At 33.6% G+C, this 19,048-nt stretch overlaps 1 protein-coding gene across 1 annotated transcript in view; it reads left to right on the forward strand.

Annotated features, from left to right (window-relative positions):
* The window catches only part of LOC143256782 (uncharacterized), a 50,021-nt gene extending 35,083 nt beyond the window's left edge, over nt 1-14,938 (forward strand). Inside the window, exons 2-4 of the mRNA XM_076514450.1 lie at nt 1,986-2,109; nt 2,903-5,321; nt 14,190-14,938. Coding sequence (XP_076370565.1) covers nt 2,934-5,321; nt 14,190-14,384 — 2,583 coding nt within the window. The 5' untranslated portion in view covers nt 1,986-2,109; nt 2,903-2,933 and the 3' untranslated portion in view covers nt 14,385-14,938. The remainder of the gene's footprint in view (nt 1-1,985; nt 2,110-2,902; nt 5,322-14,189) is intronic.
* Nucleotides 14,939-19,048: the final 4,110 nt, after the last annotated feature.

Here is a 19,048-nt window from a genome sequence, read left to right on the forward strand (position 1 = left end):
CTGCCTTGGAACAAGGCTTTTAAACGACCACTGAGGTCTATATAATAAAGAGTTATATTTTTCACTGCTATGTAATAATTACAAATTAGTTTATATCTTACTTCAGCCACCCCTCGGTGGTCTCAGCAGATGGCATGATCTGGCTTTGCTATAAGAAAACACACACACTTAATTCAGCTGCTAATTTGTTGCCATCTTCAGAAAAGTCCTGGAAAGCACTAGATGTGGTGACAGAAGACAGAATTAGACAATGATTAATATCTGATCATGACGACTTTGCCTTTAAGTACTTATAAGACTATAAGTTATAATGAATGAGTTCTTGGGTTGTATTGCTCGTCATTGAGAGACGCCTTACAGCAATCCACGCACATTTCGAACCTTGGTATATACACATCACAATATGTATAACTTGACAATTGTAATAAAGACCAGAGAATAAATTCAGTTCAGTAATTCCTCTTTAAAAGTCGAAGTTAACGAGAAAAAAAATGAAAAAATTTAATATTAGCTGAGACTTGATAGATGTTTCACTGTTATAGCAACGAATCATCGTGCCCTGGGGTTCTCTTCAATCAGTGATTTCTTTCATAACTACGTTCATGGCCAAAAAATACATTTTTTTTTCCAAAACTTTGCTACAACAAATCCCGTTAAACGGATACTTTTGCACATAATACATCTGTACGGCAACTTGTCATGCTGCACCTTGTTGAACAAGGTCAAAATATATCTTTTATAATACCTCTATCTAACTACCATGTTAAATAGAAATAAATAAAAGTATTCTTGTACACAGTATACGTACATAAAAATTTACAATGCTGCATGCATCACGTCAAACTGAAATGGTTATCTTGTATAGTATATATATGTAGAAATTTATCATGCTACAATAAAAATAAACATACATTTCAAGTTTTCCCTGCTGCAATTTGTCAAAATAAACTCGTTGCCTTGGGTGGTATACTTACGCTGAAATTTGCCACGTTACAAAAAATTTGATTTGATTTTCGCACAAAGCTACTCAAGGGCTATCTGTGCTAGCCGTCCCTAATTTAACAGTGTAAGACTAGAGGGAAGGCAGCTACTCATCACCACCCACCGCCAACTCTTGGGCTACTCTTTTACCAATGAATAGTGGTATTGATCGTCACATTATAATACCCCCACGGCTGAAAGGGCGAGCATATTTGGCGCGACTGGGATGCGAACCCGCGATCCTCAGATTACGAGTCGCACGACTTAACACGCTTGGCCATCCCGGGCCCTCGTTACAAAGAAAGGTAAAGTTATTATAGTAGATAGAACAAATATGTAGACATTTAGTAGCCTGGCTGGTGCATCTTGCCAAATTGAAATCGTTACCTGGTGAAGTACATTTATATAAAAGTCTATCACGCTTATAAGAAAATTAAAAGGGGTACAGTTCATAATATGCGTAGGTAGAAACATCGCTGAATCTAGTCAAGCTGAAATAGTGGCATTGTGTGGTATATCCATGTAGAAATCTACCATCTTACAAAGATAAATAAACGTATTTCTCTACATAGTAAACGCACGTATAAATTTACTCTTTACAGCTTGTCGAGAAAAATTCTCAGCAAGCAATACATTAAAAGAAAATCATCTTTTACATGATGAAGAATCAAGATTTTTGAGACTGTACAAACATTGACTTTTCTCTTAAACGCGAAAGATTGGTTAACAATTACCAAACAAATTTCACAAAGATTCAGGAACTTAGTTATCGAAGGATAAGCCTGACCTAATTCAAATTTTTCTCTAAATAATTCTTCTCTCGAATAAAATTTCCAACGATTAGCATGTAAAGTTTTTAATTTGGTAATAAAATAATTATCTAAATTTAAACTAATACATTTTTTATCTCTACAGGAATAACCGTAATTTTAACTGGTGTGTCAAATGTGGTTTCAAGGTTATACTCTCAACATATAAGTGTACGTATGTTTATTTCCTTATAGGAAAACCACATCGGGCTATGTGCTGTGTCCATAAAGGGAAATCAAACCGCTGATTTTACTGTTGTAAATCCGTAGACTTACTGCTGTTCCAGTGGAGGACATTTCTCAGTGCTTTAGTCTGAAAGTACGTTTATGTTTAATTTAATAGTTATTATATAACGTGGTACCAAGAAAATCTCAGTGTCATTCATAATTACTAACTTTTATTATTTTGAAGCATTTTGAAGAGATAAGGCTCCAAAGATTACAGAGTAACGAAAAATTACATCTTCAGTGAACTTAATCATGCAACCACTCAAGTGAAAAGTATACTCTGATGGATTGATTTCAACACTAGAAAAAGTTTTATTTTTGATAATTTTAAAATATAATTATAATTATAGGCGAAAACTAGTCGCTTAAATAGAAATTTACTTTAAATGTTAAAACTTTCATAATAATTAGAATTAATTACCTCTTTTGTTGTTATTATTATAAAATTATTGATATAACTAAAAGGTTTAAAAAGACCATTAAACTATCTTTTCAGTACCATGCTTCATTTTAATGTTTCAAGCAAACTGTTTAAGCATATTAATTAATTGTATATTTTGGTTGTTAATAAATCTGTCTACGTAAAAATCTATCATGTTTTTCAAGGTAGTGTTGATACCAATTATTTAATATTGCAGTTACTAACGAAAGATTCTTATCTGCGTCAATGAACTTCTGGTGGTAAGGACATTGAAACAATTTGTTGTAGTTCCAAATAACAGGTTTGATTTTTGTAAACCTGCCTTCGTTTCATTCTATTATTTCAAAGAACTTAATATCCATATATCATGGAATATTATGAAATAAAATTGCTAGATATTGATTTTGCACACGTGTAAATTAAGAGCGTCTAAGAAATGTCACAACTTTTATTTCCTATCTAGACAAAAGTAGACAAACATTCAAGTGACCGTGATGCTGAAACTCTTGTTAAACCATTGGCAAGAGCATAGGAAGAAACCTTCTAGAATACTGACTGATGACCCATTGTATTCAACAAGCACCTCTGAAGGAAGTCGAAATGCAAAAAAATTCTATTCAGTTAGTCGAATAAATCCTATCTATGAAGATTCTGAGGGTAGTGAGTTAGCTGCCAGAAAATCAACTGATAATGAAAACAAGAATAGTGCCAAAGAAAGCAATTCTGATAAAAGTCCAAAGGTTGCTGAAAGGAAGAGTAAAAGTTCCCGTTTACCATCTCCCAAATTATTGAAAGATATAATAGAAACCCCTCCACATTTTCTAAATCGAAAACTGTCTTTACCTTTTCCTGAAGAATTACAAAAAGACTCCAGCTTTCTAGAGGTTTCTAGCAGTGAATTTACATCTTTTGACACGAAAAATTCTTTAAAAGAGAATAATAAAGATTCCATGCAAGAGAATGAACCCGATTTTAGTCACACTAAAATTTCTGAACACTTATCAACGTCGTCAGAAACAGAAATTAAAAATGAACTACTAAACAAAAGTGAAACTGTTCATAGTAACTCTAGCAAGAAAAAAGAAGAAGATTTACCCGATGACGAACAGGACCTTTCTAGAAGTGCAACAGTAAAAAAATATCTTAACGAAACAGAAAACAGCTTTATCCATGGTCTAAATTCCGACCACGAAAATATGCAAAGTTTATGTAATGAGAAATTTAGCATAAAAAAAAACTCAAATAAAGAACTTTTAAAAGCCGACCAAACTAGTCCCTCATTAGCCAACGTTTACACCGAAAATGTTGACAAACAACACGAGGAAGAGAAAGTAATGAGTTTTATTAATGCTTATTTCGAAAAAATAAAAGAACCACAATGCTCAAAAGTTTCCGATAATGCCAACGAAAAGTCCATAAATAATTCGCAAAAAACCAAACTTGTTGATGATCTTGAAGGCGTTAGTTCCGAAGTTACCAGTAGTGAAGAACTGGTGCGACTTGATAAAAGTAATATTTCAGCATCAGGAAAATCAAAAACGTCCAGGAAAGAGTCTGAGAAAATAGAATCAATACATAATAATAAAGGTTTTGGTGGAATTCTTAAAAATAATTTTAACTCTTCAACAGGATACAAGAAAACTGATGTTATACACAGGTATAAAAAATCTACAAATAAAATAAACTTAATAGGTAATAAGAAATTCAATGCAAACGTAAAAACACAGCTTGATACTCAGAAGCATCAGTTAATCCCAAGTCGGTCTGACAGTCATCAGAAATATTTTACAGAGGAAAAGTTAGGAACACGTTTCCTGCTCAATAAGGAACAATTAGGCGAGTTGAATGACGAAGCTCAAAATAACAGGAAAATTACACCGACTTCTGATTGTTTGGTGAGTTGTCCCACTTGTGGGTTTCAAAACCAGCCAGATCCTCCACAATCTGTTCGTCAGTCCAGTTCTGACTTTAGCGGGATCACTCGTGGAGATCAAGTGTCTACAGACAGTTTTGATCCTGGTGTACATTCAGAAAGCTTATTTTACGGTGATGAAAAGCACACTCGACTTGATTCTTCACAAGATGAAGATAATTTTTCACCCCCAAATCGACACACACTTACAGCAAAACTGTGTAATAACTGTAAATTACACCGACATTCTGAAAAGTTCAACAAAACATATGAAGATTATTATAAAAGCGTTCAAGATTCTATGACACGCATGCATCCTGATGATTCAGAAGGTTTCACTGACTGTCAGAGTGAGTCCAGCAACAGCTTCTGTCGTCACTGTCACAGAGAAAGACGATTGTCACTACAACAAGTGCACAGACATAAAATCCTTAAAAGTCCTCTGAAAGACAAAACATTTAGTCATACAAGAGGGTTCCATCATCTGGAAACTCGGCATTCACCAGAAGGATCTGCTCTTGATTTTGGTCAAGAAAAACTAAGCAGTAGTAATATCATTGAGGAAAGTGCAAGCTTTCAGCAGCTACCTTACAACACGTCTTCCAAAATTCCATGCACTTGTCAAAGATGTACTTTGAACAATAGACTTTTAACACAAAGCTTGATGGATATTTCTAGAGAATCTCTTCAAAATCACTTGTGGGATCCAGTGGAATCTCTATGTACATGCTCCTTTGACATGGACCACCGAAGGCGAGTTAAGTTTACTGAAGATAGCCCACACACCCATTACAATTTTACCAATTCTGACATAAACGTTGTCAGACTTGGAACTCATGTGAATGATGAATCTACAACAGATCCTATTAAACATCCTTATTATAAGAAGAACGATTGCAAATCAAAAGAACTAAATGAAAACTACACGGGGAATACGAAACTACAAGGGTCCTCATCTCCAACAGAATCAGTAAGTTGGGGTTTATTCATTTAATTGAAATATTCTTACAAAACAAGGAAATGTTTCTTCAAGTTATAATTAGTCATTTTTGGGCGTAAGAATCGAGAGAGCAGATGGGGAGAGAGGTTAAAGATACCATTTTCTGCTATTTCCTACATTCTGACATATACACAAATGGGAGTGTCTAGAGGAATTACTTATTTTTCTCATATACTTAAAAACAGGGGCGTAGCCAATGGGGGTTTGGAGGTTCACCCTCCCCATGGACCCAAATTTTGTAGTCAAGTTCAGTTGCCATCTGTGAAGTTTCTTAAAGATCCGTGTTTGCATGGCAGATAATTTCACACACAACAAATAGTCAAATGCAAATTTTTAGTGATTGAATACTCTTTTAACACAGCAAGTTTTGTCAGAACTAGACAAATACAATCGAATATCTATGAAAGGCTCAAACGCCTGTTCATTCTTGCCAGAACATATACAACAATGTTTAGTTCAACTTTAATATCACGGTGAATGTGTAATGAGGCCAGGCCATTCAATCGACCTTCAGTGGTGGTATTTCTCAAACACGTTTTGAGTCTTCTCAAAGATGAAAACGAACACTCTACTGAGCTCGTTGACACAGGCAGCATGGCAAATACCTTCAACAGTCTAGAAATAACTGGGAACATTTCTGTATTGCACATTGTATATGCATATATGACATTTTTTGGTCTGTGGTTCGCAAGTGATTTGTACCAAACCCTAAGTTCACCTACTGCAGCTAGTGAAGTGCTGTTAATGTCAGCCTTGTGTATATTGTCCAACTCTTTAATTTGGTCACATTGTGCTGTAGGTTCTGACCGTTCTGTGGTAGATTCTGATGGTAGTAGACACATGAAGTTCTTAAGGAGAGTTTTGTGACTGAACAGACGATCACAGATTCGTGAAAGAAAGTGATCAACAAATTGAACAAATACGAAAGTACTCCTCAGGGCTGTCTTTTAGCTTGAATTGGCATAATGATGTCAATTTGAAGCTCACTACACAGAGTTTGAGGCTCACAGAAAGTGTTAAATTCATTCACAGTATTATTTCTGAGTGAACGGATTATATCTTCCACTATTTCTGCATGATGCATCGCAGCACCTAAATCAATGTTCTGTTGCTGCAGTAAGTTGCACAGAGGTAAACTGAAAAAAAAAAAAACAATTTAGCAATGTAAAGTAAAGTGATGATGAATTATGGCTGTAATATAGAACACAACAATTGATTGGCTTGCGTGGCAGAATCTCTGTCTTGCCATCCTGATACGGTTTCAAGGGCATCTACAACTGTATGGATTAATTCCAAAAGGACAATCACTGAGTCATGCCTCTCAACCCACCGGGTGGGGCAGAGACCTTTCAAACTTTTTTTTCGATTCAGGTGCTTTATTCTCCACAGAAAGAGCCAAAACGTACTTTCGTTTGGGTGTATTGAGAAAGTTTTCAATGCTAGAAATTACTCCCATGCAATTTCACACAGGAACTTCTTTACAAGCATCAGAAATTGCCAAGTTTAGGGAATGGGCACTGCAGTGTACATAGTTTGCAAGTGGGAATTTATCAGTTATGTGTTTCTGGGCACCATTGAATTTCCCACTCATTGAAGTAGCACCGTCGTAGCCTTGTCCTCGCAGGTAAGCCATGTCAAAACCATATTTTGTCAGATTGGTTATAATAACATCAGCCAAGTTTCTGCCTATCACATCAAAAACAGGTGTAAATTGCAAAAAAATCTTCTCTCATTGCAACAGAGTTGCCATTGGCATGCAAATATCTAACACACAGCAAAAACTGTTCAATGCCTGAAATATCTGTTGTTTCATGAACTAATATTGAGAAACACTTTGCAGCATTAATCCTGTTGATCAAAGCATCAAGAACATGAGTATCACAGGCATTAATGATTTCATTTTGAATTTGAGGACTCAGATACGTAGCATTCCTCTTTGTATTCTTAAGGCTTGACATCACCCTTTGCCCTGTTGCGCAAAATTACCCGAAAATTCCCATCATTATTGATGGGCTCCTCATCAGTTTCACCAACAAACATTGGACCAGAATCATATTTTCCCCTCAAAGCAAAATCCCACACAGCAATACAGAATCAATAATAGGCATTAAATATTGACGGTTCTGTTCAATTTTTTGCTTGTAAGTTGCATCAAACTGCAAGTGCACAGATGAACTTGTGTTTACGACCCGAAGAAAATTGTTAGCTTTTTCTTTGCTGTCGTGGTGGTACTGCTCAATTCATGTGCCTTGAAGTTTTCAACAGCCTTCTTCCAGTTTGTGTATGGAAATCTCATAGGTTGTTCCAATTTCTGGCTTCCAACACCAGCACCATCAGGAGCAAAAAGACAGCAGTACTTGCAGAAAGCACCCTTTGCATGTTGACTGTAGAGTAGCCATCTCCACTGTGAAATCCAACGATGGAGGGTGTTTGCATGATTTTTAATACAAAATTAATATAATGAGGAGTCGACTTACCTGTTTACCAATGCTAACATCATCAGAAATGTAATTTCTAATGTCCCAAACTGTACCTGAGGTGGTAGTGGCAGCATTGGTAGAAGGCCATGGTGATGACTCTAACAATTCAGTTGACAATTCTGATTCAACTTGATTGGCTGCAGCAGATTGATCAGGTTCAGCCTCATGAATGGGTTTAAAGAACCTATGTTGTGTCTTTAGCTTTATCAGGCTTGACATTGTGTATGATTGTTTATCGCAACTTCTGTTTGTCAACGTCACATTCACAGTACAATTGGCGCCAATGGTACTAGATTAGTGCCGTGGTGCTGCTAGCCTGCCACGGTGCCACCCACTGTTTATTTGTGAAGTTAATTCTTGAAACCCAGGGAATCTGTACATACACTGTTCATAATATTTGAATACAGATGATATATACTATACATATATTTTGCACTCTCCTGAGTTACTCTATATTTTATATATTGATGACAGGACTGTAGGCCTTCTTTGCTGGGCCAGATAACTTTAAGTTATACATTATATATATTGTTGTTGTTGTTTTGAATTAAGCACAAAGCTACACAATAGGCTATCTGTGCTTTGCCCACCACGGGTATCGAAACCCTGTTTTTAGCGTTGTAAGTCCGCAGACATACCGCTGAGCCACTGGGGGGCATATTATATATAAAGGCCTATATATTTATTTATGATTAAAAATAAGACGAACGCCTCAGTGTGCCACTCTGAACTTTGCCAAAAAGGCGGTCTCAGAGTGCATAATTCAGGCTTTTATTTTATGTTTTTATTAAAAAATTTCCCGATGGGGCATGCCCTCAGACCCTCTAACATGTCTTTGCGCCTGCGGCGCTTGCATCAAGCATTCAAACTAACCCCCCAAATGGCCATTTCTGGCTACGTCTCTGCTTAAAAATCACTGCCTGATGGGTCTTACCCCATGAATGTTCGCAGGGAAGGGGGAGAAGGGTCACTTGTATTCACCTAGAAAATGTTTGTTTTTGAATTTTGCGCAAAGCTACACGAGGGCTATCTGCGCTAGCCGTCCCTAATTTAGCTGTGTAAGTAAGACAAGCGGAAAGACAGCTAGTCATCACTATCCACCTCCAACTTTTGGGCTACTCTTTTACCAACGAATAGTGGGATTGACCGTCACATTATAACGCCCCTGCGGCTGAAAGTGCGAGCATGTTTGGTGTGACCGGGATTCGAACCCGCGACCCTCAGATTACGAGTCGAACGTCTTAACTCTCCTGGCTATGCCGGGCCGTAAAACCTAGTAATTTTTCTGTAAACTGATCTGACTGTATGTTCATACGTATATATCTGTACATACAATTACTAGGAATAAATAAGTGTCACGATAGAATTTGAAAAGCTTTAGGTATACTAAATGAAAATGCTTTGTTTATGAAATAATGTTTTATGCTGTTAAAATTGTAATTAAGTGTAAGCTATAGCAGATACTTACAATCTTTGGAACGTGGCGTCATAATACTGGTCTCTTTTTAACCATTGTTTGTAAGTACCTGTGTCCTACTTTACCGTAGTTCACTTCATCATATAAATACTGTCATAAAAACAGGTTTTATTTCATTTTCGTAAAATAGAGCACAACAGGGAGTTGATGAGCTATCTCTGACTAGAATACTGGCGAGTATCCAAAGTAGATTATTGTCGACAAACTTGTTTTGTCTCTTGTGAACACTTAAGTTGATTAGTAACCTACTACCTCAAGATGAAAGGGAGGTTTCATTGGTAACACTGTCTTAGCAGAGAAGAGAAATGAAGTCGTCTTTGTGTCCCTCTGCCGTGAAATTAGTCATACTGAAAAGTATTTTTGAAGCTTTCGATTAAGAATAATATTTAATAAAAAATAATATTTTTCTTACATTTAGAGTACTACATCACTTCCATAAAGCTTATTTTACATCGACTCTATCTTGAAAAACAACAGATGACTACTGTTTTAACGTGAATTGATCTTTCATCATACCAGCCAAACGGAAGAGTCCTGGTGTTACACATAAAACCTCTATGACATTGGATATAGCAGATGTAATACAGTTGGCATATCCTTCTTTACTTTCATTCGCAAGTTACTATAATACCCAAACTCTACAGTAACGCTATTTAGAATGAATAAAAATGGCTGGAAATGGTTTCTGTAGGGAAAAACGGTAGTTGAAATTCGTCAAATGAAATTAAACATGCTTTAATATTATATAAATATAGGTGGCATAAATATCGACTAAACTTATTATGGTTATTTCATGGTCACGTAAAATATGTTACCGAATTTGTCTCATTGATTTACTAATACAAGAATTAAGGGCTTAGATGAATTATAAATGAAAATCGACACTAGAAGGTGTTGAAGACAAAGATGACATGGCAGGTAGCGTTTAGTTAGTGTTAGCCTGGCGGTAAAAGTTCAAGGTTCGTGAAGAAATACATAGATTATATAAGTAATTATAAACCCCAATCTATCATAGGATTACATACTTGTCATTTGATTATACGGCAATAGTATATCTGCTGTACAATAAATAATGTGTATCATCGCTACATATTCTTCAAATCTATCGATATGTTAGTTCACCATGATGAGTGAAAAAGAACCATATATAATATACATGAATTGTTACACATTTTTCTCAAATTTTTTGTGCCCTATTTGATTTAAAAATTATATGAAAATGTCTTCATAGTTTTAAAATGTTTATTCGACATTTCGCTAGTTTTCGTGACGCCTTAAATGCTAAGTTTGGTTTGATTTGTTTGAATTTTGCACAAAGATAGACGAGGGCTATCTACACTAATCGTCATTAATTTAGCAGTTATAGACTAGAGGGAAGACACCTAGTCAACATTACCCAACGTCAACTAGTGGGTTACTCTTTTACCAATGAATAGTGAGATTGACCGTCATATTATAACCCTCCCCTAGGTCCAAAAAAGCGAGCGTGTTTGGTGTGAGTGGACTTCAAATTTGTGTTCCGCAGACTGTGAGGACAGTGATCTGAAGACCACTTACATTTGGAGAAAGTCCACTTCAAAATACATACGTTTTGGGTATGGCCCAATTTGGAGGAACTGGCTATTTTTGTTCATCGCACAGGATGTCATCTTTAACACATTTGATATATGAGGTATTCATTGTTCTTGGAAGAGATGTGGTCTTCTTAGAAAGGCAAAATTTTAGGTGTTTAGTAACCTCATGTTGAGTCATTTCCACATTTTTTTTGTCTGATATTAAACCTGAAGAGGAAAGAATGTAGAGCTGTTTTCATTAATAGCTTGATTTCTGAGAAGTTTGTGACTAATATCTGTACAAATTATTCCATGTTATACACGTATTTATATATACGTATATAAGATGTGAAGTGAACAACTACTTTTTTGGTTTTGGGGATGAAAACCTTACCTTTAGAAACTCACTTTTACATTTTATTGTAACTTTGTACCCACAAAGAAGATTTAGAAACTGAACTACTTAAAGAATGTAGTACTATCTAGAAGTTCAGCCCAACCATCATAGATGGGGCTTTTATTAAAGTTTAAAACCTTACAAAATATTATATTAAACCTAGCCTTAGACCAACATTCCATTTTATACCCCCTTTAATAACTTGATAATTGACATTAAAACTTGAAATAAAATAAACATCTTTTTACCTAACCCTAAATACCTTCTACTAAAGGAACAAAACAAAACATATACATAGTATCCCATATAAATGTTTTAAGAAATATATTGGACAAATATCACATTTCTTGTAAATAAAACATAAAAAGAATATAAAGTGGAGAAGAATTTCAGATATCTTTTTAACATGTCATCCATTTGAATCTGGCCACAAAATACCTTGTAACAAAACTTTTTCCCTACACTACACTGAAACTAAAAAGAAAAGATCTTATTAAGAAATTATAATATGATTAAACCAAATGATCTTTATATAAACTGTGACAATATCTCTGGCAACTTTAACCATATTTGGTTACGTTTATTCAAGGACTATAGATTTGACCAGCCTTGACCTTTATCTATAACCCTGTCACTTGGTGAAAACATTTATTTTCTATACATTTTTGTGTCTTCTGTCTTTTTACTTATACATAAACCATGAACTACTGAATTAAAGACTATACTTGAAGAATACAGGCAAATATTCTGTCGAAACGTGTTGTACGTTCTCCAAAAAGTAGGTTACTACATTATATTTATAACTCGTTGTTTGCCAGCTCATTGTTATGTTAGCCGAATATTGTTCTTTACTCAAGCATTAAAAGGAGTGGTTACTTAGCTTAATGTTTTAAGTTTAATTATTATTTTATCTAATATGTTTAAAATCAGTAATTATTTTATTCTATATTTAAACCGATAAATAAGGTACAGCACATTTTATGTAATACTAAAGTTAACATACAGTTAATAGAAAAAGCTGAAATTTATAATTTGAATGTTGACATGGAAGAAACTGTAATGAACGGACAGAAGCTGATGTAAAAGAAACGACAATACGGAAACTTGAGCCACAGCAGAGTATGTACAAAAAAAAACATAATATCTAAAGGTGGTCGTTAGAGCCAATGGTATCCGTGATCCATTGGTAAAAATAAAAAGTAAACAAATATTATGAATTATAGAACAGATAAGAAGATCCAGCTTTTGTGTTTGTTAGAATATGTGCAGATTTCTTGTTTTTTAATGTGAGATACACTTATTAGACACGGTACGACAATGTTTATAAATGTTAGATGTGCAAAAACTCAACACAGTATTCACATTTCCTAGTTTGGTGTTCAGCCAAGGATAATCATGAGAATCACGTGAATGTGATTTTTAATTAAAATGTTATTTGAGATGTGCATATTCTGTAGTAAAAGAGTGATGGAAACAATAATATCATTGCTTAACATTTTTATTGTTAATGAATAACTAGTTTCATATAAAGTGTTGTAAGATTTAGCTACACGCCGCTGCACTTTATTATTTGTATTGTGAGAAAGTACAATATCATTATAAAACATAAACGTATTTTTAAACAACAAACAGGAAAGTCGGAGAAAATTAGCAAGAAACGGTGAAAACAAAAGTGACAATAAGGCTAACGAAGCAAAGAGAAAATAAAACCTAAATGGAAACTGATAAAGAACTTCGAAACAAAAGTCACTCAAAGCTCAACTTAAAATACATGAACTAAAATCAGGGATACCACAAAATACAATTATAACTTGTCTAAGAAGTAGAAACAGGCCACATGTCGAATACCTGAACTTCGTATTGAGCTCATAGTGTAAGTTTTTTCACTCGTAATATAAGAAGTGATGTGGTTTTGTTTTGAATTTCGCCCAAAGTTACACGAGGGCTATCTGCTCTAGATGTCCCTCATTTAGCGGCGTAAGACCAAAGAGAAGGCAGCTAGCCATCACCATCCATCGCCAACTCTTAGGCTACTCTTTTATCAACGAATAGTGGAATTGATCGTCACATTATAATGCCCCCACGCTTGAAGGGGCGAGCGTGTTGGGTGTGAAGGGAATTTGAACTCGCGATCTTCGGATTACGAATCGAACATTTTAACCCACCTGGCCATGCCTGGCTGCTTATTATTTAGTTTTGTACTTAAAAACAAGGAAAACAAACCGATCGACCGAGGGACGAATAAAAAGGGACTTTCGAATACTTTCTCAAATGGGTTGTGTATAAAACCAAATACTATAACAAAAAAAAAGAGAGAGAGAAGATTATGGTACTTTTTAGATGTGTTCTTGTCCGTCCTTAACCAAATTTCAAACGTCAGTGTCCACTCTCTTGGTCTCTACCAATGAAGTCATTTTGGATCGTACTTTCATTCTTCGGTTCAGAATAAACTTTAAAAAACAAATATTTTAGGACAATGAAGAGAAAGGAAATTAGTAAATTTAGGTAATAACGGAAGGTTTATTTGATCTAATTTAGTGTAAAATTTCAAAATTTAATCCAATAAACAGTTGAAACGTTATTCGTTTATCAAAATTTAACGAAATTCGTGTTTCATATCATGTTATCAGATACGTACAGTATTTCTTAAGCAGTTTATAACCAAACTATCACATAGTTTTGACAGATTTAGTATGTTTATCGTCATGAAGCTGTACAGAAACTGAAGTATACGTTTTGTATAGAATATATATAATAAAACGATTTTCGTGTGCATGAATATTATAGAAAGTTAATATAAACTTCTAGGAATCAGACAGTAACTGTCATTTTTCTAACGGAGCAATATGTGAGAAATTACATGTTCAGAAAATTTTACATAACACAAACATGTATATATTTAAATACAAATATAACAGTTTTTTGTTACAGGTAGAAGATCTGATTGAAAGTTACCCGTGGAGAGTAGGAAGATGGGAAATATTTTATCACAAAGAGAATCTTCGTATACGTCGCAAGAGGGCAGTGTTTATGGGAATAATGGCAATTATTATAATTATTGTAATAGGAATAACAGTTGCAGTTGTTCTAGCGTGTCTTCGTCGAAAACACTCGAAAGTTGTGTAGCTTGTTTATTCTTTGTATTATGATTATTTTAGGTTAAGGAACAGATTAATATTTGGCGTCATGCCATCTCAGAGGTTCAGAGAGCCCTTGGCCACTTCTATCTTTTAAGACCCTTGGCAATAATAATAATAATTAAATATTATGACATACGAAAACAAAATAAGACAGTTGTTAGCCCAAAAGAAAAGTTAAACATAATTTTAATATATTTATTAACATTGTTTGACATTTAATACATGCATTTCTAGCCTTTTCTATGCATAAAATCAAGTCACCAAACTTAACAAATACAAATAAAAGTGTGTAAATTTGAGGCCCTCTGCAAACTTGATGCCTGCGAAATGGCACTCCTGCTCCTCTAATTGGCCCTATTTGCAGTGGAGTATAGAGTTACCTTTTTTAAATGTTATTGAATTGATATACATTCATGAAAAGAATAGATTTTAGAAATTACTCCAGAGCACGTTTTAAGGTCCTATGTGTAGTTACTGAACTAAATGCCTTCTTGAGTATCGTGCCATCTATGACCCGGTTGTGAAATCGAAATCTTTTGAAAAACCGTTTCAACCTTCTTCGGTCATCGTCAGGTTCATCTATGATATTTCACAAACGATATAAATTCTCAACAATGTCATCAATGACATCTATGATATTTCACATATGATGACATCTTATTTTATAGGTTTTTTTTGTATATATTGATTATCTGATCACGCTTTGAAACTTATTATGTATGTAACTCCTATTTAAAAAACTAATCTATTTCTTCCTTTTACACAAAAAATATCAATTTAAAAGTTGTTTTGTTTGTTTTAACTATAACATTTATTAATCAACTTTCCTGGTAAGTATTAGGAGTTCTGAACTTTGACACTGGAGGGTGACAAAAGCGCCATTTAGTCATATGTTGATTCTTTAGTACTATGGTAATTAAAAAAATTGTAAACTGTGAAAAAAAAAGTTCATTGAAATGTTAAGTCAGTTTTTAGACATTTATATCCACGGTGCTTTTTTAAATTAAAAATATAAAAAGTAATTTAGGAGGAATTATGCTGTAACCTTAGTTATAAATAATTGGTTATCTATATGCATACAAGGAATTTTTGGGTTAAATTTTCTATACTTCGCTAGATATTTTTCCAGTAATTCGACGATTTTAGTCTTGTTTCATTAGTGTAATGTGTTAATAATTTTGTAATTAAGATAAGATCTTTTAAACATGAAATAAATAAATAAATTATTCTTTAAATAAACAGTTTCACAGAAAGGGGATATTAGACCCACATTTTGCTAATAATAGTAAAACATAAGAAGCATAAAATGAGTCTTCAAAGTTCTGAACTTGAAATTACAGTTAAACAATAGTCAAGCTCATTTATAATTGTTACTTTGTGTTCAAAATAGCTACCCAAAATTCTTACAAGCACATTGAGCGTTAATTATTCTTTAACCACTACAGTTATTAATTAAAACTTCGTTTATGATATGTCATGCCAGTTATGTGAGAAAATTGGTTTAACTTTGAAATATTTTGGAGATTCAGTCAAAGCACTGTTTAGGCCTAAGATTATGTTGGAACTGTAGATTAAATTTCTTACTCCTCTTAAACTGCCAATCGTAAATTTCAGATGCCAACCCTACTATCTTTCTTGCATTGTTTTTGAAGGAGTGACACTAGTAATTCCCCCATTTACTTAATTTTTGGAAAAAAGTTTTTCTTTACTTATTTTAAATAATGCAGTGTTTCAAAAGGTGGGTTGTATTTATAACCAACTTCTAAATACAATGAGGTTCCATCCGTAATATTTATTGATTATCTATTATTGGCTGGTAATTCTTGTTTTACCTTGTACTTGAGAGTTCTAAAGAAACACCAATTTTCTATTCAAAAACTAACTTTAAGGAGTAATGATAACATCGTTTATACTAGAATTATGATTTTTTTTCATTACTACTAATTACTAATAATACTAATGAAAGAGAATGATCTGTTTGAAACTATGTCACCTCAGTGAAATTCATTGGTACCATTGTTTTGGTTATTGAGTTAAAGTCTAACTAAAAAGAAGCAGAAGAAAGCAGAACAAGAAATTTAAGCTTTTTACTATGATATGTTTATACGTTCCCAGAACTTGTGACTGAGTCATTACCTAGATGTTGTTATAATAGCAAACACTGCATAGTATTGTAAAATTCTGATTACCAACTGAAAATATATTTTAACTATGATTTCGATGAACATTCCGAACCATCCCTCCACAGGCAGCGATATTGTCTGCCTGATGGTAAGAGAGTAATCAGTGATAATCCATTTCGAGATATACATTGTCTTAAAGATTTATTGTGTGAAGCAGAACCTGTTTTTTACTTTACATTTTCACGTTCTTGTTAAGAAATTATCTTCTCAGCTTCCGCTTTATTCCCCATTCGAGAAAATTATATATTAGAATGCAATATTTTTTGTAATTAAAATAATAAAATCAGAAGGTAAGCACACTACCATTACATTTTCAAACGAAGCACCCTCGTATCACAAACCAAAGGTGTTTATCTTATAGCAAAGCCATGTTGGGCTATCTGCTGAGTATACCGAAGGGAATCGAACCCCTGATTTTAGCGTTGTAAATCTGTACACCTACTGCTGTACCAGCGGAAGACACCTTGGTATCACAATGGTAACATATACTTTTTATTCTTGAATATCTTGATTTACAGAGTTTAAAAAGAGGTTAAATTATTCAGATTTTAAATCATTTTATTTATTAATACATTTTAAAACAATTTAGCAGAAATGAACTTATAATAAGGAAGTTTAAAAGTCAATTTGGTTTTTGAGAGAGAAATCACATTTTTTAAAAAGTGATCTTTCAACTTCTTTCTTCCTTTCATATACATGGCAGAGGTATTTAGTATTCTAATAGCACGAGAGTCTAACCTATATATATTTCTGAATATTTCTCCACATATCTTACCGTACCATATGAATATTGTTTTTTAAGTTAGTCTTATCATTTTGACAGTGAGTTAAAATCCTTTAGTTAAACCTAAGCCTAACGTTATAATACTTCGTATAAAGGAAATCAAACCTAACTCAAAATCATCCTTTTTTGATAAACTACGAGAAGAAACATCTATAATAACATTAGAAACGCAACTCAATGACTCTGGTCACCGTCCTTTTACTAATCTAGTTACTAAGGTTAAAACTGAAAGGTTAGTTCCTGTCCTTATTCTTGAGGAGGGATGGGGGATTATTACTAGCCTGTCAAGTATTTACCTAATGAAAGAGCATAGTTCGCAAAACAAGAAACAGAACCTGTATCCCATACATGTTAAAATTAGCCTATGATTTCTAAAAAGTGTCGACACATTTGTGTAGAAATAACTTAAAGTTCAGGGAGTTCGTACACATCCGTTAACCTTTCATATGAAAGGAATAATGTTTTGAATTTTAATAAAGTATATATAAAGTATATCTGAATTTACGCCATTATATTACCGATGATTCTAGTAAGAAAGCGCGGCATAATATTAAAGGTGACTGTTCGAACTGCCTTCTTCGGGAGACTAATAAAGTTAAAATAGTGGCGAAAACAGCGTAACATTGTGCTAAATTAATAAAAAAATTGTTCGAACTGGAAGTATGTATTTACTATTATATATGTGTGTGTATAGAGAGAAAGCTTTTCAAATTCTTGTTTAGTTCTCTTAGAATTCGCTTTTAGACTTTGGGTATTTTATAAAAAATTACATACGAAAAACACAACTTAAAGCACTAAACCAACTTAACAGGAACTTTCAGGGATATCCGCTTTACTCATTGGATGTGTTTTAATAACGACATCATTTTATATTTTCATAATTCTGATAATCTTATTCATAGATTTTATCATAAAATGTGTTATATCTAAAAATATGAACTGTCTTTAGGATGTTTTTCTTAACGTAATTCTGAAATTACTTCAAACTAAAATAAGCGTGATCGAGTGAAGATATATATATATATATATGTTCAGACTGACACTTCACACTCACACACACACACACACATATATATATATACGAAAAGGAGTCATTAGAACAACATGTTTTCAAGTGCTCTTCGTCAGGTGAAATATTAAACTCAAATAATAGAGAATGTTATTCAAAGAAACATGAGCACATGAAACTGCTTGAAAATCTATTGTTAGAATTAACCCCAGTACATAATTATGTGTACGTATGAATTATGAAGATCTGAACATCTCTTTTCAACCTGATTGCTACTTTATTAAAGCACTAAAGTATGTTAAAATTAAACATCTCAGAAATTAATAATGTAATACAGCTATAAAACAGAAACAATGAAACGGTAACATGATTAATGATAACCCAATGTGGCTTTGTCATAAGAAACACACACACACACTTGTTTAATAACCTTAGTAACACCGTACGCCTATAACGTCACTTGTTTTCTAAAATATATATAGCCTCAGTGAAAACTATAAAGTAAATGTTAACATGTAAAAAATGAAGTTTTTTGTTAAGAACTCATTTACTGTTGTACACAATAAAAATATAGTGAAATGGTAAGGTTGTATTTTAAGTTATTGCACGATGTTTGGAGATATTATTATGAAAAATCCATCCTTGAAAACAAATTATTAATTAAACCATTTCGC

Source organism: Tachypleus tridentatus, chromosome 1, assembly GCF_004210375.1.
Source record: "Tachypleus tridentatus isolate NWPU-2018 chromosome 1, ASM421037v1, whole genome shotgun sequence".
NCBI lineage: Eukaryota > Metazoa > Arthropoda > Merostomata > Xiphosura > Limulidae > Tachypleus > Tachypleus tridentatus.